Here is a 25,779-nt window from a genome sequence, read left to right as displayed (position 1 = left end):
AAAGTTAAAACTGCAGCTGTGCTAGAAGCATGTTTTTTCTGAATGAATCAGATGCAGCCATGATTTTTAGCCTTCATACTTCTTCAGCCATCTGAATATCTAAGAGCTGAAATGTATTTTCCTTGTTTATAAATTGCAATTGTCTATTGCATGTAGTTACTCTGATGGTTTCTCCTAATCGATTAAAAAATGCTAGTATTTTAGGTCAGTGTCTATATTTGTATGTGTTATATGTCCCTTCCCGGCTTACAACAAAACATTTTGTTCCTCTTAGATACGCTTAAATTTCCCAGAGCATTCCTCTGGTTCTGGGAACTGCAGTTTGTTTCTTTCCCTTTAGGACCGGCAGTAAGCTGGGTATTTCTCCTCTGATGCTGGCTGCTATGAATGGCCATGTACCTGCTGTGAAACTGTTGCTTGACATGGGTTCTGATATTAATGCCCAAATTGAGACCAACCGGAATACGGCCCTCACCCTGGCCTGTTTCCAGGGCCGAGCGGAGGTGGTCAGTCTGCTTTTGGACAGGAAGGCCAATGTCGAGCACAGGGCAAAGGTAAGGGTGTGAATCGCCTTTCCTTGGGAGTTACTTCTAACGGGTGGTTTCGCTGAGTCATCAAGTGTCTTCAGATTTTCCTGTTACTTGGAGACTCTCTGGGTTCAGAGCACTTAATAAATGTTCTGAAATAAGTTTGGTTTTTATTAAAATAAAAAAACAAAACATCAATGATAATAAATTTTTTGCATTAGGTCCTGACTGGTCCTTCTGAGTTACTAATGAGACTCGGATTGACTCTTGTTCTGCCGTACTGAGAAACTTTTCAGGTTTAAGCTTGACGTGATACTCACTAACAGAACAGATATACGTATTCTTACGTATGAATTAAGTCTAGACAGGCAGAGAATAGCGTTTGCAGTGATTCTCAGAACAGATTTCTTGTCTGCAACAGTAGTAGTACGATCAAACTTTGTAAAGCTTTTACGTTGCTGTAAAACCCATGGCTTCAGTACTATGACTTTCTGTGCCTCTGAAATGCTCCACAGGTCCCATCCTTTGGTACTCTGGGACAGCTTTGTGTCTCCTGCCATAAAGCAAGCTTAAAGCTTGTGTAGACAGCCAGACTGATTTCCCCAGCACAAAGGAATTTTTGGTAACTCCTAAGGCTGCTGAAATAATTGCTGTGTCTGTCTACCCCGCCTGCTTCTGGAATGACTGTGGCTGGAGAAAAGGGGATATGGATAAAAGCCAGCTCTCAAATGGTCAGTCGGGCATGTTAGCAGCTGGTATAAGTTTATTTAACAGTTTAGCCTGGCAACTAAGTTGGGCCAGATCAGTCTCAGCGCTAAGGGAGGCTAGAGAAAAGCTATAAAGACAGTTTCATTTTTCATTTCTATAAAGAGCATTTTCATGGAAACACTTGTGTCTTCATTTGGATCCGTTCTAATCTCTGTTTTAGAGATCCTGTTGTAAACTTTGGTTTTGCTGTTGAGACAGGTATCTGGTGGTACTTAGTCAACAGTTTGTCTGGGTTTATATAAATCAAAGCCCAAGAGTATTTGGGTTTTGGTTTTGTTTGGTTTGGTTTGTTGGTTTTTGGGGTTTTTTTGAGAAAGAGACTGCTTGAAGTTAGGGTCCTAAACTAAATATAAGCAGCTAAATAACAAATCTGATCTCCCTACATAGAACTCGTTTATGTCTCATCTGAAGTATATTGTACAAATTTCACACCGAGTAACTCATTCTCTTTGCACAGACTGGTCTCACGCCTCTGATGGAAGCTGCTTCAGGAGGGTATGCAGAGGTTGGAAGGGTTCTCCTTGATAAAGGAGCAGATGTTAATGCTCCACCTGTGCCTTCCTCAAGAGATACAGCTTTAACAATTGCAGCAGATAAGGGTCACTACAAGTTCTGTGAGCTCCTGATTAATCGGTAAAGCATTTCTTCTCGTTAGCGGCGTGTTTGTTCTGTAGCTGTAGTCCTCTGTGGCAAGGGTGCCCTTGTTTACATTGCATCGTGCATCTGAGAGCAAGGGGAATGGGGCGCTTTGGAAGTAGGACGTTATATCCGTTCCCTGCTCCCCAGGGTTATCCTGGAGTATCCTGCTGCTCCAGTGTCAATTAAGCTAAGCAGGCAGCTGGGACCAGAGGTAAGCAAAGAGTGTCTGGCTTGGGACATGAGCATTTCCCCACTGTCACTCGGGGGGGAAAAGCCTGGAAGTAGCTCTTGAGCTCTTCAGGCATAACCCTGTGCACTGCTAAAATCTCATGGGGCTGCTTTGTGCTGCGGGTAATGAGAATTTAAAGGACCGGTGGTTGCTCGTCGCATAGCTGCGGTGCAGTAGGCTACGCTAGGTGAGGGGTTTTTTCTGTAAGGGAGGTTTAAATAATCCCTGTGTCACTACATTGCAACTTATACATCAGATTTCAGGGACAGAATTTCTCTGTGTAGCCACTAGATTTCAGTAATTAAAGTTATATATTCAATTGTACTCTGATCTTTTGTGATCTCACTTCCTGACTTCCACCTTTACTCGTCCCTTGCTTCACTCGATTGCACTTGTGCTTTTCCAGAGGAGCGCATATTGATGTTCGTAACAAGAAAGGAAACACACCTCTGTGGCTGGCAGCTAATGGTGGTCACTACGACGTGGTTCAGTTGCTTGTGCAAGCGGGAGCAGATGTGGATGCTGCAGATAATCGGAAAATTACACCTCTCATGTCAGCATTTCGCAAGGTAGGAGACAAACTTAATTTTACGTTTCAGTGCTAAATGTTTTCAAAACACAGTTTCTAATTTGGTCTTAAATCTGCATGATTGCTTTTGGAAGAATCAAATATAACACAGCAAAATGACCATTTTGATAAAATGCATGCTTTAATCATAATCTGTGTACTTCACACAGATGTCATTTTTGAGAGGTGAAAAACTTGGTTGCATAAACCACGTTAACTTTATTATTTTCAGTTATGCACTGTTCAGAAACTTTCACTGCTTGAGATTTCACCGTCTCGAGATTACTGTAATCCCCTCTAAATTTCTGCAGATGATACTGCTTGTGTCAGTCCTGCTTTTTGAGATGAACAAAATGCCGGTCAGTAATAAGCTGCCCCGATTCCTTTGTGCTTCTCTTCTTCCGCTCTTAATTTGTTGTTGAGTGGGACACTTTGTGGTTGGCTTTTTTTGTCATCGCCTTTTCTTCTTGGCAGGAAGAATGTTGCTTTGTGACGGTCTCATCAGTGATGTTGTTGTATGCAAGTAGCATAGCTATGGCAGAGGAATCACTGGAGCTGCTTTGCCTTTAACAAAATATCAAATAAGCGTACAGCTTTTTTGACAAAGAGCAATACTGAGCATGCCACTGCTGCCCCTCACTGGCTTTCAAATAACTTCCGAGACAACAGTTGGACGCTTTCTGTGTGGTTGCACAGTGTACCTTGTCAGTGAGTGGATCCAGCAGCAGAGGAATGCGTTTGCCTGGATAATACTCGGGTGGCTCAGTGCCCTCATCAGACGTACCTCGTAATTGAACAATTGAAGTTAGCTCCGTGGTGAGAGGCGGGAGAGCGGGCTGGGGTGACAGAAGGGGCTAAAGAGGGTCCTCTTGGCTGTAACTAAAAACAGTAACAGCTGCCTCTGCCCTTGGGCCTGGTTTGGTCCTGGTATTTTAAAATAAAAAATTACTTGTGGGAGAGCTTGTCTTTGCCACCATGACGTGGAACAGCAGACAAGCTGTCAACACTGAGTAAACAGTAACTGCCTTTCTTCTCCGACAGCAGGCTACCAGAAATGTCCTTGCTCATTTTTAGCCTTTTGCATTGGACTGAGAGATATCAAATTTGTATTTTGATAGCAAACGTTGGTAATTGTATACAAGAGATTAGAATTTTCTTTGCTGTTCTAGGGGCATGTGAAAGTAGTTCAGTTCCTGGTGAAGGAAGTTAACCAGTTTCCTTCGGACATTGAATGCATGCGATACATAGCAACGATAACTGACAAGGTGAGTTTCACTTCGGGGGGAAAAAACCCTGCCCCTTATTTTCAGCGAAAATATGCACGAGAAATTATTAAGTATTCAAAAACTGAATGTACGTGTTTGCTCATGTATGTTTGATTTCGGGGTTTGTGCAAGTCTCCTTTTCTATACAGAACTTAAATCGGTGTTTGGAGTCCAACTCTGTGGAAATAGTTTGTATGTTTGTGAATACAGGGAAGCTGATCTCACGTTTGTAGAGCAGGTCTCACGCCTCAATTTTAGTTTATTGCGGAGGTAGTAAGACAAGTTTTGTATTCCAGGACTTGTTGAAAAAGTGTCACCAGTGTGTGGAGACGATTGTGAAAGCTAAAGACCAGCAGGCTGCAGAAGCAAATAAGAATGCAACTATATTGCTGAAGGAGCTAGACCTGGAAAAAGTGAGTAGAGAATTGTTGTGTAGTGTAACGGTTTGAACTGTGTGTTAATCTATAGGCTGTGTTTTCTCTTGGTGCTTCTTGGGCAGTAGGTAGTTCCTCGTGCTGTGACCGTATGTGCTTTCCTTCCTCTAATACACAAAAAGTGAAGCACATACTGAGGGGGGCAAATTCCGACTGGCTTCTGCTTCAGCCACTCCATTGTCCTTTGTAGGACGGCTTGGACGTGGCAATGGTTACCTTAGGTAGTAGCTCTCTTTACTTTAATGAGGTTATGAAATGTTTTTTGAGAAAGGACTGAGATGACGAGAGATTTTGCTGGTTTTCCAGTAAAGTTATATTTTTTTATAACATCCTTGTTTTGGTTGTTACTTTGTTGTCATTCCTCAAAAGTTTTGGGACCAACTAGTCCTGTTGTTCCCTAGGGTCTGCCCAGTTTCTGCATAATGATTCAGTATGTGACAAAATCTTTCTAGTTCATCATTCTCCCTCCTTTCTCCCTCCCCCCAGAATTTCTAGGGAAGATCTGAATTATAAGTATAGTTTGATTTGTGTGAAAATGTTTCAATGTGGATCCTTTTCTCCTACATAGTCAAGAGAGGAGAGCAGAAAACAAGCTCTTGCAGCTAAAAGGGAGAAAAGAAAGGAAAAGAGAAAGAAGAAAAAAGAAGAACAAAAAAGAAAACAAGAAGAAGATGAAGAAAACAAGCCTAAAGAAACTCTGGAACTGCAAGAAGATGATGATGAAGAAGAAAATGATGATGAAGGTAAAGAACAAGCGTTTCTATGAACGATGCAGTTGTGGGGGTGCCTTTTTTAACCATCTAGGTAAGGAAATCTGTTTGTACTGTGATACTGATGCATAGCTTCTGCCCTGGTTCTTCCCCGTGCACTCAGAATTCCTGGCAGAACTCCTTTGCTCAGTGCTTTTTTTTTTTCCCCGCCCCCTTCTTTGCTCCCAAAAGTCTTTCACTCTTGGAGGATTTACAGCTGAATGCAGTGCAAATAGGCTGACGGCTCAGCGAGGAGAATAACTTCATAGTGTCTTCAGTCGGGGCACCGCTTTCTATATTCGGTGGGTTTTGATCGTATATCAACTGTTTTTCTTTCAGTGGAGCAAGAAGTTCCGATAGAGCCTCCTAGTGCAACTACTACAACCACAATTGGAATTTCTGCAACTTCAACTACTTTCACAAATGCCTTTGGGAAGAAGAGAGCTAATGTGGTGACTACCCCCAGCACAAATAGAAAAAATAAAAAAAATAAAACGAAAGAGACTCCTCAGAATATGCAGATAATTTTGCCAGATCAGCATATATCTCTAGCGCAGCAAAAAGCAGATAAAAATAAAATAAATGGAGAGCCAAGAGGTGGTGGTGCGAGTGGGAATAGTGATTCAGATAACTTGGACAGCACAGATTGCAATAGCGAAAGTAGCAGTGGAGGTAAAAGCCAAGAGCTGAACTTCACCATGGATACAAATTCCTCTGAGCGGCGCTATGCCTCGTTGCTTATCCCCTCTCAGGAAGAAAAAACGAGCACCTCGGCTTCAAAACCACCAACTAGGTGAGACTGCCATGTTGCGGCCCTCTTGTTTCACAGGGTTTTACCTATGCCAACGTAAATTTTCTGTAGCTTAAGCTGGTACGTTCCCAAAGTCTTGAGAGACTGGAGTTTGCTTTATTTGCGTAGCTATTAAATTATATTGCAAAGTTTGTTGAACGCAACCTCTTTAAAATGGTAAAGATGAGATTATTTTTGGGGGGTGTTTGCTGGCTAGTTTTTAATACTGCTGTAGCAAAACAGACTGGTTTTTTCTCCGCTCTATTTAAGCGTTCATCTTGCATTGTCAACTTCGTTAGCATGGATTTTAAAGTGAATACGCTGGGAATTTAAAAGGAAGTGCCAGCTTTACTTATAATCTATTTACAGAAGTGGTTTCATTACCTTTTGATTGTTTTGTGGTTTCATCATTAACTTATTTGAATTGCAATCTCTTTGTTTTAAGGAGGGAAGAAGTTGATGACTCTGACCATTTCACCTGCCAGGTTGATGGGCAGTTTGATTTAACTTTGTCGAGCCAGAGGTGAGAGTCAAAAGAACTGGGTGAATGTACGGGGGCCATGTGAATGGTTTGGAAGATCGTTGAGTTGCCACGGAATGAGCTTTTGTAATTACAAACTTTTGTAATGCCAGTTTCTGAATAGGTCATTGGTCTGAATCAAAAAGCTTAGATCCCATCCAAATCTGTAATTTTTGCTTCTTTTTACATGTAAGTAGTATGAGTTTGGTCCTCCATGGTTTTGTTTTCTTTTTTTTTTTTTTTTTTCTTTTCCCACATTAAGGGAGGAGAGAGGGTACGGGGATTGATCGACAGGACACCTGGCTGACTGATAACCCAGCTTCAATAAGAAGGCAGACATTATGGGATCAAAAAGGGCAGGAAGCGAGAGGGCTGTTGCCGGCCTGATTGAGGCACTTGTCTGGGACTAGGGAGAGAGTCGGGATTTCTTTTTTTTTTTTTTCTTTCTTTCCCTAGGTTAAATTTAGGTGCAGAACGAGTGGCTTTGTCAGCCCTTATGGTTGGGTGTGTGTGTTTTGGATTACCACTAGTAATGTTAGAAATCGGATTTTGTCTTAAATTCTGTGTCATGAACATAAATTGTTTCTCTCTTGGACCTTTTATCCAAGGTCTCCTACAAAAGACTTGGAATCCTGTGCGGTGCACTACAGCAGGACTAACTAAACGCATCCTTCTGACTCCTTGTTAAAGCGGTGCTCCTGTTAGGCAAAGTACACCTAAGAAACAAGACGGTTTATCAATATCAAAAGGGGGATAGTATATTTTATTAAATTCTGCAGGTGCTCTTTGGCTCTTGCACCAGGCGGACTTTGTCTGGAAATCATTTCTAAATTTGCTCTCTCTGAATTCCTCTTCTCTTTAGTCATAGGCGTGCTGATGGCAAGGTTTAAGGTTGAAACCTAAACTCAGACTTTGTAACGATGCTTTTCTGAAAACACATCTAGACTTTTTCAGACAAAGCAGAAAAAAGCTTTTAAAGTCTACTCTGGAATCAGTATTTCACAACGGACTTTGTTCTTTTCTTTAATAAGCATTTTCTTGTTCTCTTTGCCTCAATCTTAGAGTTATATGAGGACAATAAAGTTCTCCGTAGAACTCACAAATGCCTTGGGCAGGTGTATTATCAGGGAGCTAGAACTTAGGTAAAGAGAGAAAATGCTGCCATTTTAAAAGGCATATTGTCTAAATGTTGATTTTCATATAATCGGTATGCTTGGGTTACTCAAATGTGGAGAGATTTCTGAAGTTCCTATAAAGTGTAATATAAACGAACAGTTTGCCTGCAAGAAGACACAATGAACATAAAATGCCCTAAAGAATGGGGAATACGATGGGTGAGTGAGAACGTGCATGTAGTAAAGAGGAGGAGTGATCGCTAGCAGGGTAGCTGAAGCACGAGGTCCTCCGTACGTTTCCCAGCTAGGTACTTCCATACGACTAGTTTTTCAGTGACTTCTGAAGACTGCTGCCTGTGTTTCAGTGCTGCAGAGGAACTTGTGAGCTCCCAGCGCTGCTTTTTCTTTCGTCTCCACGTAGATCAGTTAGCGGAACTGGAGACTGCCTGTTCTCTTTCGTTCTGTTTTTCTCTCTTACCCAGTCTTTGCCTGGTTTGTATCACTAGGCCATTGCTACAGCTGTATTAGTGCAGGTAATGATATTTGGGTGATGTCACTGGGACTTAAATACATCAATATGCTCAAATATTTCTGCTTCTGTTACCCGTTCATAAAATGTGGGGTAAGGGGTAGAAGCACTTCCCGGGGAATCTGTAACGATAAGAGCTGAAAAACAGACGTTTTCAGGTACTTAGTAGGGGGAAGACATTGTTACCAAAGTACCTCCCCTCAAAAAGCATTTGAAAAGGAGAGCACAGTATAGACAGGGAATCGGGATGTGCCTGAGGGCTATGTACTGCCTGTTATAACCTGTTCTAATCGCATGTCCTTAGTGCTTCTGGTGTCACTTCCTTCAGTTCAACACTCTGCTTTTTGGAGGAAGGGTATAGGTTGTGGACAAAAAGGTATAAAAACTTCCGATGAAGTCACCCAGCTGTTGTTCCAGGTAGAAAATAAGAATGAAAACGGTTCATGCTAGTAGTTTTAAGCTGCAGAAATGTATACTGTAATGCTGGCGTTTCATTCTGTAATTTGTAATGGGCACGTTTTTGTTCCTAGACTTGACAGTGAAGGTCATTCAAATTCTTTGTCAAGTACTTACAAGCCTGTTTCCCTGCCTCTGACCTCTCCAAACGTAAAGCTGAATCTGACTAGTCCAAAAAGAGGCCAGAAAAGAGAAGAAGGCTGGAAAGAAGTGGTTAGAAGGTAAAGACTTTAATTCTGTGTTTAAAAACTGTCTGTGAGCTTTTTAGCTTGTAAATTATTCTCAAATATAGAATGTCTGGCAAGCTTATTTAATTACTTAGCTGTATAATGAATTTGTAAAAAAAAAAAAAAAATCTACCGTCCCACACACTTACTCTTGCATTTCTGTGAAAACAAATCGCAGTCCTAATTTGTAGTGCCTCCTCCTAACTTGACATCAATATGGCATGAACATTTCATTTGGCACAAGGGTTTTATTTACCTGGGACTTCAGTGGAGTAAAGGATGGGGGGATAAGGTAAAAGGGGGAGGGGGCAGATGGCAGTGCAAAGCCCCTACAGCAGATGATCGCTTGCACACGAACTGAAGGCAGGATGGATGTGAGGAGAGGAGAGGTGGGTGATCGCTTCAAGGCTAAATTTCCTTTTGCTTTGGGCAGTGACCTTGATCGCTGATTCCATGGAAAAAAGCCAGCGCTAGAGGTGCAATTAAATTTAACGATTTTCTGTAAAGCAAACTTTCCCTTTGAAAATATACTGGTTTATATTATATGGCCATTAACATCCCATATCTTTTCCATAACCTCAAGTCTACTACTTGTAACAAGAAATGATCATCTGGCTTTCTTTTTTTTTTTTTTTTTCTTCCTTTTTTATCAAAAAGGAATACACATGAACATACAAGTGTCAGACGCTTTGGCTGCGCTTATGATGCCCTCCTGCTTTTGTGTTCTGCAATAGTAGTGACCAAATGCTCATTTTAGAGAATGTTAGGCTATGTGCAAAGAACGTAATTGTATGGAGGATTTAACACATTCAGATTAGTGGAAGCCACAGACTGTTCTTAATAAAGGTTAAAAAGGCAGTTTGATCTGAAAATTTCAGCATTTTGAACCTGTGGAGACTTGGTTCAGCCTCTGGCTTTTGTTGTGTTTGCAAATGGGGTTCTCCACTGTGACATGGCCTTGCTAAATGTACGGTTGCAGACTGCCCACCGCTTGGTGAGTTTACGCGGGCATGAAACCATGAAACAGGCAGCTGACTCTGCCAGGGCTGCACACAGACCCCACCACGGGCCCTGGAGCTGCTCTCTCGCTCCTCCTGGGTCTCTTGAGTCTTGTAGGCTCAGCTCAACCGCTTGGTTGGGTATTGCCTGCTCTTCTGCTGGAGATGGTAGGGTTCTAGAGACGGCATCCAAAACCTGACCTTTCCTCATCCCCGAGGAATCACGTCTTGTGTCATAAAGAATGCATCCATACAGTGTTCTGCGCTGGTGTTTGCTACGCCCTGAGCAGTTGAAGCATGTGTCCTGCCAAAGAGCTTTTTGGCGACCTTAGATGTATATGCAAAATGCCCGGGAGCTGCATGCCTTCCTCTCATAAAGTCTCTCGTGGTCTCAACAAGAATTCTTCTCCCCTCTCCCTGTGATTAACCCCTGGCTGGAAGGGATGAGTATCAAAGCAGTGCCCAATGAAAAACATCCCTTCTGCACTTGACAGGCAAGTAGGCAGAGTTTTGAAAGACCCTCCCCCTACCAACAATCTGCAGCCAACACCGATTGAGCAATTCCAGCTGCAGAGAGGAGGACGCTGCTGTTCCGGAGCAAAAAGGTACTGCTTTGGGTGCTTCTCAAGGTAAAAAACGTCGAGCTTGGCGGGTGGGGAGGGAAGCAGCAGTGGGTGATGAGTGGGCATGGACCTGGGCACTGAGGTGACCTCTCCTGGAGAAGGAATGTCTCCGTGGGTGGTGGTGTGGGGTTCCTAGTGGACTGAGGTAGAAACAGACCAAGGTGCCTAATGGCACAAGGGAGCCTTGTGCCTAATGTGGGCATATCTTGAAAGTTAGGTGAGGAAGGAAGCTCTGGTTTGGAGAGGGAGTGACTGGGATGTCTAGCTGGAGAGAGGAGCCCTGGGGCGGTGGAGGAGGGAAGAAAGTCCAAAGCATGAAACAGCCCTGGGAGGAGATATGGGTGTGTGTTCTGAGGAGCTGGTTTCTGGGGACAGGGAGGGTTGTAGCATGCTCTCCTGGCAAAAAAGGGGGAAAGAAAAAACACCTTGGCATGATGAAGGGATAATGTAGAACATTCCCCTGTATTTGGATGTGTTTAAAATAAAATGGGTTTCCTTTAAGTCCTATTAAGTGAGAAACAATTTCCTGAGGATCCAAGTTACTTAAGAGTTTCCAAGAGCGGAATAGCTAGGTGAAGCTGGCAGCCTCTTCAGGGGGCGGTGGTGATCCGTACAGCGTTCAGAGATGCCTGCACTGTGAGCACAGTGGTTTCGGAAACCACTTTGAACACCCTCTGATTGTTCAGTGTTGAACTATTGCACATCACTGGCAAGCTTGAAAGTGGTGTACGGGCTCCAGAGGTCCAGCCTTTAAAGTCTAGGAACAGTGGTGGCGCAGAGAGACCTTGGCTGGGGTCTGGATGCAATCATAGCTCGTGTTCAAAGAGTTCTCAGTACTGTGTGCCTGCACCGACCCACTGATACCATGTGAACTAGGAAAATCCTAAACTGACTTAATTTGCTAAACACATGGGTGACAGTGTTGTGGCCTGACAGTGAGCCTGCTTGTGAAAATCTGTGCTGCCTTCACGGTGGCTTCCAGCGGCTCCTTAAAGCACAGAACGGCACAGTTTAACCATCTGCCGTCCACCGTGGTGTAGTGCCACCAATCAGATCTCAAGGTCTGAGAAAGGGCTGTGAATGTAAGTGGTGTTCCAGAGCGGATCACTGAGAAGACGTTGGAAAACCATCTTCTCCTTGCTATAAACCCTTGCTGTAGACGATAGGTCATGGGCTTTTATACTTGAAGCAGCGCTATTGATGTAAATTTAGGTTGATAAGCTAAGGGTTTGTCTCGCTTTGAAGGTAAGATAAGATAAAATCCAAAAGTGTTTCTGAAGCAGTGTGAGGCACGTACGTCTGTGTTACAACAGTGGTGAATAAATGCTTCTGGAGAATCCTCCTCAGGTGCTGAGGATGACAGGTAATTTTGAGTGGAGAAGTTTTGGAGAGGCTCCAATGGGTGAAGAAAATATCAGCAGAAAACCACTTGCTGCCCTGAAATTTAGGAATATTGCTTCAGCCACCGATCAGACAGCAAGGGATTTTTGTATGCCTGTAAAGTTTGAATACATTTCATGGTTTTGTGATCTTTGTGATATAGGTCAAAGAAGTTGTCTGTCCCAGCTTCTGTTGTATCTAGAATAATGGGAAGAGGTGGGTGCAACATCACAGCAATCCAGGATGTCACTGGTGCCCACATTGACGTTGATAAGCAAAAAGATAAGAATGGAGAGAGAATGATCACTATAAGGTACAGTATCTAGAAATTAAAGTCTTGGGTTAGTCCACAATGTCATTTATTAAGAAGTTTGTTTGCTTTTTAAGACAGGACATGTTTAGCATCTTGTTACTAGAATGGAACATAAATTACTGCTGCCAAGATAGGCTGAAGCTCTACTTCTTCAAAGACAGTCCTTAAGATATGCAAAAGTCAGGAAATAAATAATTGGAGTAAATACGCAATAGACTTGCAGATCAGTATAAAATTGAGGCTACGGAATGTTGCACAAAGTTGGGTTTCCTTTCGCAAAAGATAAATATGTTTGTATTTAATCTAGGGGTGGTACCGAGTCAACGCGATACGCAGTGCAACTCATCAATGCCCTTATTCAAGATCCTGCCAAGGAACTGGAAGACTTGATTCCTAAAACTCATATAAGAACACCTGCTTCGAGCACCAAATCAATCCATTCAAACTTCTCATCTGGAGTCAGCACTGCGACTGCTTCAAACAAGAACTCCTTTCCTCTCGGAGCACCGCCCCTAGTCACATCGCAGTCATCAACACTATCTACTTTCCAGCCTACTAACAAATTAAACAAGAATGTCCCAGCGAATGTCCGCTCGTCTTTTCCGGTGTCTCTTCCTCTAGCTTATTCTCACCCTCATTTTGCCTTGCTGGCTGCCCAAACTATGCAACAGATCCGGCACCCTCGCTTACCTATGGCCCAATTTGGAGGAACTTTTTCACCTTCACCAAACACTTGGGGACCATTCCCAGTGAGACCAGTTAACCCTGGCAGCACAAACAGCTCTCCAAAGCATAATAGTTCAAGTCGTGTAGGTAGTCAGAATGGAAATATTTTACAGACGGAGTCTCCTGGATTAGCTACTTCTACTTGTCCCATTACTGTCTCTTCTGTAGCTGCTTCCACCCAACCGCTGTGTGCAACCACCAGTCGGACTCCCTCTTCGGTCAGAAAGCAGCTGTTCGCCTGCGTTCCCAAGACGAGTGCTGCAGCAACGGCAATCTCAACTGTGACGAGCACCTGTAGCACTCTGCCTTCAGCTTCCTCTGCCCCCCACAACAACGGGCAAGTGCCCACAGCGTTTCTGCCATCTAATGCTCCACAAACACAGCATTCCGCACTTAAAGCGGACTCCTTCTCAGCTGTCTCAGCACCCAAAGAGAAGGTGTCAACAGCAGACCAGCCCGCTGCAAGTGCATGCGCGCCATCTTCGGTTGCAAGTAGTTGCAGTATGACGGCTAGCAGCAACTCGGGAGTCACCGAAACTCGCCCGTCAAGCAGCCCTGCACCGCTAAATAATGTCCAAGATGAAGTACTGCCATCCAGGATGTCAGAGATCAATCCTTCCATGTCAATGCCTTTTTCATCCAGCTCAGAAACTGCTCCTTTAAGCTTAGCATCACCCAGGTCGGTTGTTGCAGATAATCAGGACAACAGTAACTTACCTCAAGTAGCTGTACCAGCACCTCGAGTCACTCACAGGATGCAGTCCAGAGGTTCTTTCTATTCAGTGGTACCAAATGCAAACCTCCATCAAGATCCTCAGTCCATTTTTGTTACGAATCAAGTTCCTTTAACACCTTCCCAAGGTCCACCTGCTGCAGTGCAGCTTTCGTCAGCCATGAACGTTATGAACGGTTCTCAGATGCACATTAACCCAGCAAGCAAATCATTGCCTCCTACCTTTGGGCCAGCAACGCTCTTCAATCACTTTAGTAGTCTTTTTGATAGCAACCAGGTGCCAGCTAACCAAGGATGGGGAGACTGTCCACTCTCTACCCGAGCAGCCGCTGACCCATCTTTCACTGTTCAGTCTACCTTTCTGAATAACTCTGTGCTAGGACACGTGGAAAACGTGCATCCTGACAATTCCAAGGCTCCTGGTTTCAGGCCACCTTCCCAACGGGTTTCGACTAGTCCTGTAGGTAAGTCATTAAGATCATGCACTGGATAGAATTCTGTCTCCAACCATTACACTTTGGATCATCTCAAACTGACTGAGACATAGTTTACAAATGTCAGTTAGAGAATACGAATGTAATGAGGATAGCCTGTTTTTTCCAAGTGCTCTTTAAAATGTTGATGATGATTTTTTTCCACTTTTCTTCAGCTTTTCTAGGATGTTAGGTGTTGGGAGCGTTACAGACGTTGCATTGCTTGTCCTCTGTAAGACACAGGAATGTTGTTTCCACCTGTTTGTAGAGTTCAGGGCGGCATCGGTTTTAGCATTTGGGTTGGAATAGAACATAGGGTTGGATGATACCGAACCTGAAACAGCGGGGCCAGGACTCTTGTCAGGTTCCACTGCAGGAGTGACTGCATGCAGTTGTTCAGTTTTTTATCTGAGACTCCAGCTTGACTCAGTTAAGGGGTAAACTCTCTGCTTTTTGTCTCTTGATACGGCTCTGGGATTTTAATAAGCTTATGTTGTGCTTTGGGAAATCGGTGTGCTGCTGCATGGTGTGTTTTATTAGGAAGTTACTGTCCCTCTGCTGTTAAGTATAGCAGTTCAGGGATATCGGCATGTACTTGAAAAGGCTTCGGAACGCTCACAGTGAGCTCCCTGCCCTTGCTGTGCTCTGCCTAAAGGGTTATTATCATCTTAGTGTTCAAACTATGTTGCAGGCAACTGGCTGCACCAGTTTGTCTGGAAGAGATCTAGTCCGTGCCACTCTGTTCTCCCCTTCAGTCTTGCCATAATGGCTTTATGGTGCCTTGAAGCTGGGTAGCTAGAGAGCCCTGCTTTGGAGTTGTCGTTATCCCCAGAGTGTATGTTGGATATTTGGGCAAACGCTTCAGGACTTGAATGCTGGATTGGGAAAAGTCAAGTAGTCTAGTCAAGTCAAGAAAAGTCAAGTCTAAAAGTCAAGACTTTTAGACTAAAGGAGAAGGGGGCGTTCAGAAGACGTGGTGGTGAGGAAAGAAGATTTTCAGCATTCCCATTCCTCTCGGTTGATTTACAGATGTGCAGGACTTCTGAACACCGAAACACTTCTCCGACTAGCTTTAACCACAAAACTGGGATGTTTGCTATGACTGTAGTTTTCTTACTAGTTTAATTTGGGCTGCAAAGCTCTGCGAAGCGAGTGACTACCTAGAGCTCCTGTGCCACGTCTAGTGCACAGTAAGCAGAACCAGAATGTAACTAAGGCTGTGGAAGGTAAAGTACCTGGACCTTGTTTGTCAGATAGGCTGCTAATAAAAGAATTGCCAGACCCTCCTCAGCAGACCCCAGAAGCGCTTGATGTTGGCTCAGCTTTTTCTCTGTACTGCTCTAAACTGGGAGTTGGCTGTTGCTGGAATAAGCCCTGGGGAAGGAAGCTTATGGCAAATGGGGTCTGCTGATTTTTCTGATGATCGCATCCTGCGTTATACAAGGACGGCTGACCGGGACTTCCCATAGCAGAAAAAAATTTTGCTGTTCCTTTATGCTAAGGTCATCTGTTTGTCATTGGGAAAGATTTCTTGGTCCTTTATATATCCTTAAATGACTGTAAGTATTTAAAAAGTAGTGTAAATCTGTTTCTTCCCTGTGTTAGGAAGGTTAGATAAATACCCAAGGAGAGCTCGTGCAGGTGACTTTGGGGAGATGAGCGTGAAGTTCTTCTCGACTGGAGCACAAAAACATTTGGATAGGACACGGTTTTTTTTGAGCTGGAATTTGATTAGGATATTGCAGAATGAAGAAAAACTGCAAATAGGTAGATGTGCCACTAAAATTCTGCCTGGCAGGAGGTGACTGGTTAGTCAGGTCCTTAGTTGATTCATCTGATGGCATTAATACTGTTTTTGATCGCCTTGGTTTCAGAATCTAAATTGTCTGTCACACAGGAGGAGGGGGATTTAGGGGGAGTCTGGGGAGAAGGGATTGTTTGGAAGATGTGATAGCGAGGAAAGGAGCAGGGACGGTAGGTTGAGGACCTCTCTGATGCCTTCCCTTGGAGCGTAAGTGTGGTCCTGTGGTCTGTCCTCCCATCCCATTCACTGGCTCTTCCCAAGGGAACAGACCTTTCTGCTCAGCTCTGCCTCCGAGATGGGATGAACTGGGACTACCTTGGCTGTCTCCGTAGGGTTCGGTGGCAGGTTTCATGAGATTTTGAGAAGGGAGTGGGAAGGGCCAGTCACTGCTGGCTTACGCTTTGGCCAACAGCAGCGCGGTGGGCAAGGAGCAGTCTGGGCGTGGCCTGGCAATTCAGTACACTTTTGTGTGATGAGAGGGAGTAGTGATGGCCATCAAAGCAGGTGGACACCCATCCTCTAATCTCAGCTGTGACTCTACACCTGACGGAGCAGAGGTTTGTCTTTTGGGCCTGTCTTGCACAGTTGGGCTGCGGCAGATTTTTCTACAAATCGACACCTCATGGTGGTCACCTCTAAGCTGATTTGGTGCAGATTTAATGTAATTCGATTGTGCGCTGAATCAGCCTTTTCTTAACAAGCGTCACCTTGAGGTGGGGTTTGGGTACTCTGCTTTTCCTATTCATGGGCAAGCTCAGTTGCAGCTTGAATTTTCTCTGATTCACTGGTTCCTTTGAGGCACAGAGACACGTGCAGATCTCCCCACTTGTGGATCTGTTCTGGAAATGGCCTTTCGTCTCACTTACGTCTTTAGATCTCTTGTCCTAGCAGCTTGCAGATTGAGGGCAGGTGTAGCCAAGTCGTTTGGGGAGGCTGTGGAGATGACCAAAAGAAGTCACTAAAAGAATTTGCTACTTCTTACATCTTAATTTTAAGAAGGGGTTTGAGACCTTGTTCACCTGGCATTAAAAGGTATCATGAACTTGGAATGTGCCGGTTTAGGAAGCAGCATGTGAGTGTGAAGTTGCCTGAAATGGCTGGGCTCCCTGTTGGACGTGGAGTGCCCAGGCGTTGCTTCTGTAGAGGTGGAGGTAGCCCTCGCAGCAACCAGTGTCTGCAGAAGTGCGTGGGGGCTTTGATAAACTGAATTTTGAGCAGAGTTTGTGAGGTGGATACACCGGTCTTGAAAGCTGTTAAGCTTTCAGAGCCTGATGAAGAGTTTGAATTCGTGGCTCAAGTAACTGCAGAGTATGGTTTTGCAAAAGGTTTTAGTATTACCAAACCTGATTTTGTTGGTAAGTATATAAATAGGAAGCTCATGACTGAAATCAAGATTCTGTAAGTCATTGTTCATAGAAGCCGTTTTTAATATTGAGCAAAGGTTTTTTTCGTCCACTTTTATGAAAGGCAAGACAATACAAAATATAAAAAATGTTCTTTACAACCTGAAAACTGACTACTCGGTTGAATTAGTGCATCTCTGGCTGTCATGCTTCCTTCAGCCTGCCAAAAATACACAGGAGCTCTGAAATGGTCCTGACTGTACAGTCATTGCACTTTGAAAGCTGTATAGCCATCATCCTGAGCCTTCAAAACACACGGCTGGGCATCTCTCTTCTGCAGAAGAGCTATTTTTGTCATAATTTCTGCCTTGTTCTCCATGGGCAGCAGCAGCTCTGTTACCCCTTCTGTGTGGGGCAGAGACTCAGGATCTTCAGTGGTTTGTCGGCCAATTGGAAACTTGTTTTTGATGTGTGATGGAATCGGTCACCACAGGGGCCTTTAGAATACCTCTTGAGTTGACTTTTGTGGATGGAAGGTTAGCAAGAGTGTTCCATTGGTAGCTCCATGGCAGACGCACGTGGCTGCAGTCTGCTTACGGCTGGGCTCTGTGCTGGAGGCCAGGCTGCAGCTCTAGACGAAGGCGGATCAATCAAACCACGTTTACGGGCAGCCCGCACAGGCATTAGCGTCCTCCCCATCGCCGTGGAGTCTTGCACTTCGTGCTGTGACAAACCCTGAAAGGCTTTCTTCCCGCATTCAGGTTCCCTCGTCTGCGCACCCCGTGCTCTGGTGGTGGTGGTGATTTATTTCTCCTTGTCTGTCATGGAGGCTTCTGGTTTTTAACCCTTCGGGTAGGGCTAGTGAGAAAGAAGTATGTCCTGCAAATCCAGTGGGTCATCTCTGTCCATGTGAGCTGGTTGGATCTGGCACTTATGGAAGCAGTAAATCAGGTTTACTTGGTTGATGACACTGGGGGGAAGAGACCTGGCTTTCAGGAACGTGTCCAGGCGATGAAAGGTGCACCTCTAGTCCGTGACCTGAGGTATTGCCTGTCACCACTGCTGTTTGCAGACTGCTGTGGTGTAAGTAGGTACAACCTTCAACCCTTCTCTGCAGCAATAGAGGCTGGTCCTGGTTGTGGTCATTTTGAAATGTTTAAATGGTTTTGAAACTAGTCTTGTTTAATAGGCCCTTGAAACTAAACCCAAACCTCAGGTGAACATGTTGCCATGCCCATTTCTGCTTTCAGGTAATAACGTGTGATAAAGAGCTCTTATAGCATTTCGGAAAAGTACTTAAAAGCTTTGGCTTATTAAAAAACTGTAATTCCCCCTTGCTAATAATTTTTGTGGGCCTTTGAACTTTCTCTTCACCTCTCCCTTCCTCTCACACATCCCTGTAGAAAGCAGCCGCCTCCCCCCCCGTCCTCCCCCGTTGTGCTGTGCATCGTCAGCCCTCCTTCTCTGGACACAGCCTGCTCTGACCGATCTACGTGTGAACATACGTGTAGGATGGCAAAAAGCGTCCTGCAGCGAACTGCTTCCCTGGTGCCGGATTCCCCTGGGACTTTTGCAGAGCCCTGTTGGACTTACGTGGCTTTTTAGTAATCAAAGATCCTTGCCACTCCCAGCTTTCCTCCTTTGCCCTCCCTGTGAAGATCATTTCTTTTCAGCGACCAAAGGGATGGCTGTTTTTGTTAAAACTTCAGGCCAAAACAGAGAGCATACAGAAATGCCTTCTGTCGGTTTCTAAGGGAGAATCGTGCACCTGTAAAATGAACTTACCATGTGCAGATACCCCTGAAGGTGATGAGATGCTATAATTATATTTGGAGCACTGGCTCTCTCTGGTGCTCTGAAGCAGGTTCCCAAAGAGAGATATTTAATCAAATTTATGTTTATTTCAGGCTTACCCTCTCTAGATCCATCCAACAGCTCTACAACTTCTTCTTCAGGTCCTTTGACAGGCTTTTCAGCAAACATACAAGGAGCACGGGTTTACCTTCAAGGGCCAGCGCCTGTTGGGACTCCCAGCTTTAACAGACAGCATTTTTCACCACATCCTTGGACAAGCGCAACAAATTCATGTAGGAACTTCATGGGTCTGTCTTAGTTAACTATAAATTCATAGCTATTGTCTTTAGTAGATTTGTAATGAGGGGAAATTACCCAGTGATGCACAAAATGCTTTCCAATTGCTTGTAGCAGCTGTGAGGATGACGTGCAAATCCCAAGCTGTACTATTTTGTGGTTTTTTTTCCCATGTAAAATGCCACTAGTTCTGGTAGCATTACTAAGGGCATATTTGGGCAAAAAAACCCCGGTCATCGTAGGCTCGGAGAGGAGAGGGCATGAGCTGTGGGGGAGTGGAGGTGATTATACCAAGCTAAAGATTCCCCTCTAAATAGTATGAGTATAATATTAGGTGAAAATGTCATGTTTGCCATGGTTTGAAGTTGTACTTGCCTTTTTTTTTTTCCCCCCTTTTTAATTCGGATCCTGGAATTATTTCATGTTACTTAAAAAGTTCCAAAATCTTTAAGTATCATCTGAGGTAACAGTGGGTTTTCCTCCTAATGGGAAGAACATGGAAGTAGCTTTACAGAAAATATGGGTCTTTGATTCAGAATTTTAAGGGAAGAGGCTTTCCATGTCACTGCATGCAACTTCATTGCCACTCTGAGCTTAAGAACTAAAACGTTTAAATGGGCGCTCAAAGAAAGTTGGATTTCCCAAGAAGAGTCAGTGACGCTTCTGAAGTTGGTGGGACTTACGCTCTTACGCTACACACGTGGCTTTGGGAAGCTGTCTAATTTCTCTTCTGCTGGAAGTGGTGGATACCAAAACCAGGCTGTTTATTAGATATTGATGGTATTTTGGCTGATATTTTCACCTCTTCCTGAAACTCTTCCATGTTTCTTATTCTTTCTTGTAACCAATTTGTACTGCTATGTCATGAGAATATCACATGATTCTGATGGCTGAAGGCGTTTGCGTTATAATGTTGATTTTAGAGTTAAAATAAACTCCAAACAGAATTTCTGTGATAGACTTGAATGCTTGCCAAAAAAAAAAAAAGCCTTTAAAACCTTCTTATCGTTTGCTTCGAGATAACACTGCAGGGATAGAGCGGATAGCATTTATGCTTGCTGGCTTGTGCTTTGTGTGTAATTAAGCAAGAGAAATATTCTTTTCAGCAGGTGAATCTCCTATTCCATCAGTTTCCTCAGGATCATCCTCGCCCCTTTCAGCCACTTCTGCACCTTCTAACTTGGGCCAGCCAAAAACGGGTAACGCCAATCAAGATCGAAAGGTACCCCCTCCCATCGGGACAGAAAGGCTTGCTAGAATTCGGCAGGGAGGATCTGTCACTCCTACGCCCTTAGGAACCAACTTCACCGCTCCTGTTGGTCATAGCGGTATTTGGTCCTTTGGAGTTAACAGCGTATCTGGTAAGTCTGTTACCTGGGGTAGCCTAAAGAAACTTCTAGGGCCTTTTGGGAGTACTACGTTTGAAAAGAAAGTTTGGGAGGAGGAATGTAAAATTCCACAGTCTGTAATCGACTTTGGTGTAGTACGTCCTGAAGGGAAAGCGGGTGTCAGTGGTGCGAGAGCGTGGATCAACGGAAGCAGTGTGGTTTTCACTCCTAGTGTGAGTGGTTCTCGCCCAACCTACATTACCTGTCAGCGTGCGCTTGTAAACCCTGAGATCAGTTGAGAAGTTCCATATTAAGTCTATTGAATTATGTGGAATTTAAAAAGTAAACAACTTTTATCTGTTAAGGGGGTCCATTTCCAAGTCTGACCCTTGGCCTAAAAGGACAACTGCCTCCATCCAAGTGTCTAGCTTGCTTTCCATTAACATTTTAAAACGTTAGTTGTGGTACAGCGAATGCATCCAGAAACACGTAGTTGTAGATGCTGATTTTTGCATTGCTCTCCTCACAGCTCCGGAATGTGATGGGGTAACTTCTGTTCCAGGCAGCCCCAGTTTCAAAAGAATGACTTCGAAAGAGCTTGGAGTTTTACATTCAGTTTTGTGATAGTTTGAGGTTTTTGTGGAAAGGAGAAGCTGCAGCATTTTGAGGTGTACGGTGTTCCCATTTGTAACTTTAAAGACAAATGTGTAATAGTCCTGTATTTGTTATATTTTTCTTTAATGAAGCCCTCCATATTAGTGTCTCAGCGTTGCTGTGTTTTTTCAAGAAAAGCTTCTACGTGCTCACAGACAGTGCTTGGAGGTTTATTGGACCTTAGCTGTTCTGCTGGGGACGCCTGAAACTTGCAGTTACTGCTAGTCCCCATAACATCCACGCCTGCCTGGGGGATGAGATGAATGTACATGCCAAACTTGCCTGGCCTCACCAGGCTCTCTTCTTCCCCTGGTTTTTGGCCCTGTCCTAAGTGTAATTTCTTCCTGCGTTCCTGTGCTACGTGAGAGGATGTGGGAGCTGGAGGGAAAGAAAGTGTGTGTGGTGTGTGTGTGGCCAGCCTTGTATAGTATTGCCTGCTGCTGCTTCCCTGTGAGAGGCCTTGGTGCTGCAGGTGAGACTATGTGTTTGCATTGTCTGGGATGGGTTATACCTAAAATCTGCAGGTATCTTCCTGCTTTGCATAGGAAAGGGGGACGTTTGTGGAAGGTCTGTCTTTGCTCAGACCACAGCCCTAATGTACCTCTGCAGCGGTGTGTTTTCGGGGAGCCTTTGGATGTATGCAGGTGTGTGCAGCTGCTGAAATCTACTCCCGCGTGTCTTCAATTAATTGTCATCAGCCATTTTCAATCTCTTCCTTTCCAGAAGGCTTGTCAGGTTGGTCTCAGCCTGTCATGGGAAATCATCCGATGCATCAGCAGCTGTCAGACCCCGGCACGTTTTCTCAGCATCAGCCAATGGAGAGAGATGATTCTGGAATAGTGGCTCCCTCGAATATTTTCCACCAACCTATGCCAAATAGTTTTGTGGATTTTTCTAAAGTAAGTTACAGAGGGCTGTATTTAGTCTGTAAAATGACTGAGGACTTTTTGTTATATCTCCTCCTGTGCCTGTTCAGGCGGTGTGTGTGTGTGTGCGCCTCTTCTACCACAGCTTGCCGCACCTAGTCCTGAACCTCCTTTCATCCTGGTACCGACTAGAACCTGGCGGTGCATTTAAACAAAACCAGAATTTGCACATTGTGGGTGGTCTCTTGTCAAGTAGCTGAATGCCTCCATCGCTCTCCAGTGTTTCCTTTCTCAGAGGCCCAGTCCCTCGGAAATGTTTCATAAGGCTGACTCAGCTCTTGAGGCTGATTAAAGGTTTGCTTAATGCTTCCAGTACAAATCGCGCCTGGGAAGTACTACATGCCTTTCTTAAGGAAGCAGCAGGATGAGAGGACTGCTTTTAAGTCTGTGCCTTCTATCTTAACTCTGGAAAGTAGTTAGAGGCAGACGGACGTAGCCAAGCTATTGCCAGCTCAGCCACCGCTGGAGGAATGTCCAGGACGATGTGCTCAGCAGCAGACGTTCTCGCAGTATGTTTCAGAAGTAGCTGTAGCATGTGGTCTTGGGATCTTCTAAATTGCAGAGCAGCAATCATTCAAACATAGGAAGGAAATCTCATAGTTGCAGAAAGCTGCTCTGGAACTCGTTCTTTCTGAACTGGAAGAATACTAGGTGGCTGTTAGTAATTTATAGAGCATCTTCAACTCAGAGCCTTGTAGGCTCAAGCTTTATATGGGCTTTGCTGAAGTGCAGCCCCTGGCAATACCCATGGTTGTTGCATGCTGCAGAGGTGAGAGGAGGGAGCGCTGAGATTCTTTGTGCAGCTGCTGTCTCTTGCATTATGGGGTCATCAGAAAGCACTGTGCAGAGGCCATTGCATACTGGCAAGGTGTGATTTCAGGAAAATTGGTAAACTGACTTGAGTAGAATCACAGAATAGAAACATAGAATGGTTCAGGTTAGAAGGGACCTTAAAGATCATCTCGTTCCAACCCCCTGCCCTGGGCAGGGACACCTCCCACCAGCCCAGGTTGCTCCAAGCCCCGTCCAACCTGGCCTTGAACCCCTCCAGGGATGGGGCAGCCACAGCTTCTCTGGGCAACCTGGGCCAGGGGCTCACTGCCCTCACAGCAAAGGATTTCTTCCTTGGATCTCATCTAAATCATCTAAATCTACACTCTTTCAGTGTAAAACCGTTCCCCCTCGTCCTACTGTTCCACTCCCTGATCCAGAGTCCCTCCCCAGCTTTCCTGGAGCCCCTTTAGGGACTGGAAGGGGCTCTAAGGTCTCCCCGGAGCCTTCTCTTCTCCAGGCTGAACGCCCCCAACTCTCTCAGCCTGTCCTCACAGCAGATGGACTCCAGCCCTCACATCATCTTCGTGGCCTTCCTCTGGACCCGTTCCAACAGGTTCATGTCCTTCTTGTGCTGAGGACTCCAGAGCTGGACGCAGTACTCCAGGTGGGGTCTCCCCAGAACAGAGTAGAAGGACAGAATCACTTCCCTCGCCGTGCTGGCCACGCTTCTTTTGATGCAGCCCAGGGTGCGGTTGGCTTTCTGGGCTGCAAGTGCACGTTGCCTGCTCACGTTGAGCTTCTCATCCACCAACTCCCCCAAGTCCTTGTCCTCAGGGCTGCTTTCAAGCCATTCTCCACCCAACCTGTGTTTGTGCCTGGGATTGCCATGACCCAGGTACAGGACCTTGCACTTGGCCTGGTTGAACTTCTTGGGATTCACATGGGCCCACCTCTGCAGCCTGTCCAGGTCCCTCTGAATGGCATCCCTTCCCTCCAGCATGTCAACCGCACCAGACAGCTTGGTGTCATCAGCAAACTTGCTGAGGGTGCACTCAATCCCACTGTGCCTGTCTCTGAGAAAGATGTTAAACAGCACTGGTCCCAGTACTGACCCCTGAGGAATGCCACTGGTTTCCACTTGGACATTGAACCATTGACTGCAACCCTTTGAGTGCGGACATCCAGCCAGTTCCTTATCCACTGGGCGGTCCATCCATCAGATCCATGCTTTTCCAATTTAGAGACCAGGATGTCGTGTGGGACAGTGTCAAATGCTTTGCGTAAGTCCAAGTAGATGACGTTGGTTGCTCTCCCCTTATCTACCAACACTGTGGCAATGGAATCTCAAGCTCTGAAGAGTCGCCCTGTTCCACACTCTGCCGATGTGTGCAGTGATGCCCTGTTTCCTCACAGCGCTGAGGTGAAGGTTATGTATGGATGTGAACTGCCTCTGTTGTCTTGGGTAACGTGGTACTTCACAACCGCTGCCGCCTTTACTGACGGTGCTTTCCCTTGTTCCCTCAGGGCCTACCGATTTCCATGTATGGCGGCACTCTAATACCCTCGCACCCTCAGCTGGCAGATGGCCCGGGAGGCCCCCTCTTTAATGGTCTCCATACTCCAGATCCTGCCTGGAATCCCATGATCAAGGTTGTCCAGAACTCAACAGAATGTACTGATGCTCAGCAGGTAGTGTAGCTGCCTCTTCCCACCTTTGCTTACCTGGGGCTTTTTATGGTGTTGTGCTTGGTTTTTCATTTTTGTTCACTTTTGGGTAGGCGATATTTTTTCAGCTCTTTGATACTGGAGTTGAGACCGTTTGCATGACTTTTCCCTTACAGCGTGTGTGTGTCTTTATAAAAAAACATATGGTGCTATCTGTACCAGATCTTTTGGGTAAAATGAGCAGCATTTCAAGACTGCTGAGCCAGGTAATCGACTTCGTTGTAAGTGAGAGGGTTTATATGCATACTTTGCATCTTGCAGGTTGTCACTCAAACCTTGGCCAGAGCTGAAGAGGGCTCCCAGCCTTTGGACAGTCTGGTTGTATTTTAGGGGGGAGCCTTAAGCTTGCCCTCTAGTGGTTAAACGCTCTGTTAAAGGAACCTTTATTTGTTTTCATAATAGACTTGTCTTTTTATTTCTTGCTGTAGATTTGGCCTGGCACCTGGGCACCTCACATTGGAAACATGCATCTCAAGTACGTCAACTGATTTAAGGGGATCTGTCCTTTTTTTTAGCCTTGTTTGGGAATCTTTATGATCTTGAAGAACCCTGGGGATTTTTTTTAATGTGCCTAACCAAGCAATTTTATGTGGGCTGTAACAATGGAAACTTAATTGCCCGTTGTATAAGAACAAATTGATTTACCTATACAAACTGATTCTGTTCTCCAGTTAGTTCTGCCATTTTGATCTTAAGAATCAGACAAAACTAGTGCTTTTGGCTAAACACTACCGAACGCTGTTTGTATGCAGCAGAGTACTAGCTGATTACATGATTTCGACCTTTTAGGGTGGTAAATACATGTATAATTGTTTACATACTTAAAAGGAACAGCTGAGTAAATTTCGTGTCCTATAGTGGCTCTACTTTATGTAGCCTGTATTAATGTGAAATATTTACCTGAATAATTCAATAAAAGGCGAACAGTATTTATAGGTTGTGTGTGAGAATTTTGGAAGAGGCTGTATGTTGTTGTCACCGGTAGCTGCTGCCGTGATGCAGCTTTTCAGGGTCACGTAAGGAGCCACGTGGGTGCAGTCAGGGTTTGGGGGAGGGTTTTGACCCACAGTTG

General features: G+C 44.8%; 1 protein-coding gene across 33 annotated transcripts in view; it reads left to right on the top strand.

Moving 5' to 3' along the window:
- ANKHD1 (ankyrin repeat and KH domain containing 1) overlaps positions 1-25,779 on the top strand; it is a 122,759-nt gene that overhangs the window by 93,715 nt on the left and 3,265 nt on the right. For 10 of the 33 annotated variants that reach the window (XM_074603993.1, XM_074604000.1, XM_074603997.1 and 7 more), the window contains 16 exons: positions 341-554; positions 1,753-1,928; positions 2,570-2,732; positions 3,901-3,996; positions 4,293-4,409; positions 4,999-5,173; positions 5,519-5,972; positions 6,415-6,492; positions 8,664-8,810; positions 10,309-10,419; positions 11,981-12,130; positions 12,438-14,053; positions 19,117-19,311; positions 20,407-20,661; positions 22,006-22,181; positions 24,507-24,671. In XM_074603993.1, coding sequence (XP_074460094.1) covers positions 341-554; positions 1,753-1,928; positions 2,570-2,732; positions 3,901-3,996; positions 4,293-4,409; positions 4,999-5,173; positions 5,519-5,972; positions 6,415-6,492; positions 8,664-8,810; positions 10,309-10,419; positions 11,981-12,130; positions 12,438-14,053; positions 19,117-19,311; positions 20,407-20,661; positions 22,006-22,181; positions 24,507-24,671 — 4,288 coding nt within the window. Of the gene's footprint in view, positions 1-340; positions 555-1,042; positions 1,237-1,752; positions 1,929-2,569; positions 2,733-3,900; positions 3,997-4,292; positions 4,410-4,998; positions 5,174-5,518; positions 5,973-6,414; positions 6,493-8,663; positions 8,811-10,308; positions 10,420-11,980; positions 12,131-12,437; positions 14,054-19,116; positions 19,312-20,406; positions 20,662-22,005; positions 22,182-24,506; positions 24,672-25,135; positions 25,640-25,779 lie in introns of those variants that run through there. The other 23 variants (XM_074604012.1, XM_074604011.1, XM_074604014.1 and 20 more) reach the window with 23 other exon arrangements.

This window comes from Larus michahellis, chromosome 11, assembly GCF_964199755.1.
Source record: "Larus michahellis chromosome 11, bLarMic1.1, whole genome shotgun sequence".
NCBI lineage: Eukaryota > Metazoa > Chordata > Aves > Charadriiformes > Laridae > Larus > Larus michahellis.
The sequence above is the reverse complement of the archived record's forward strand: the minus strand, read 5'-3'. Positions and strand labels throughout refer to the sequence as shown.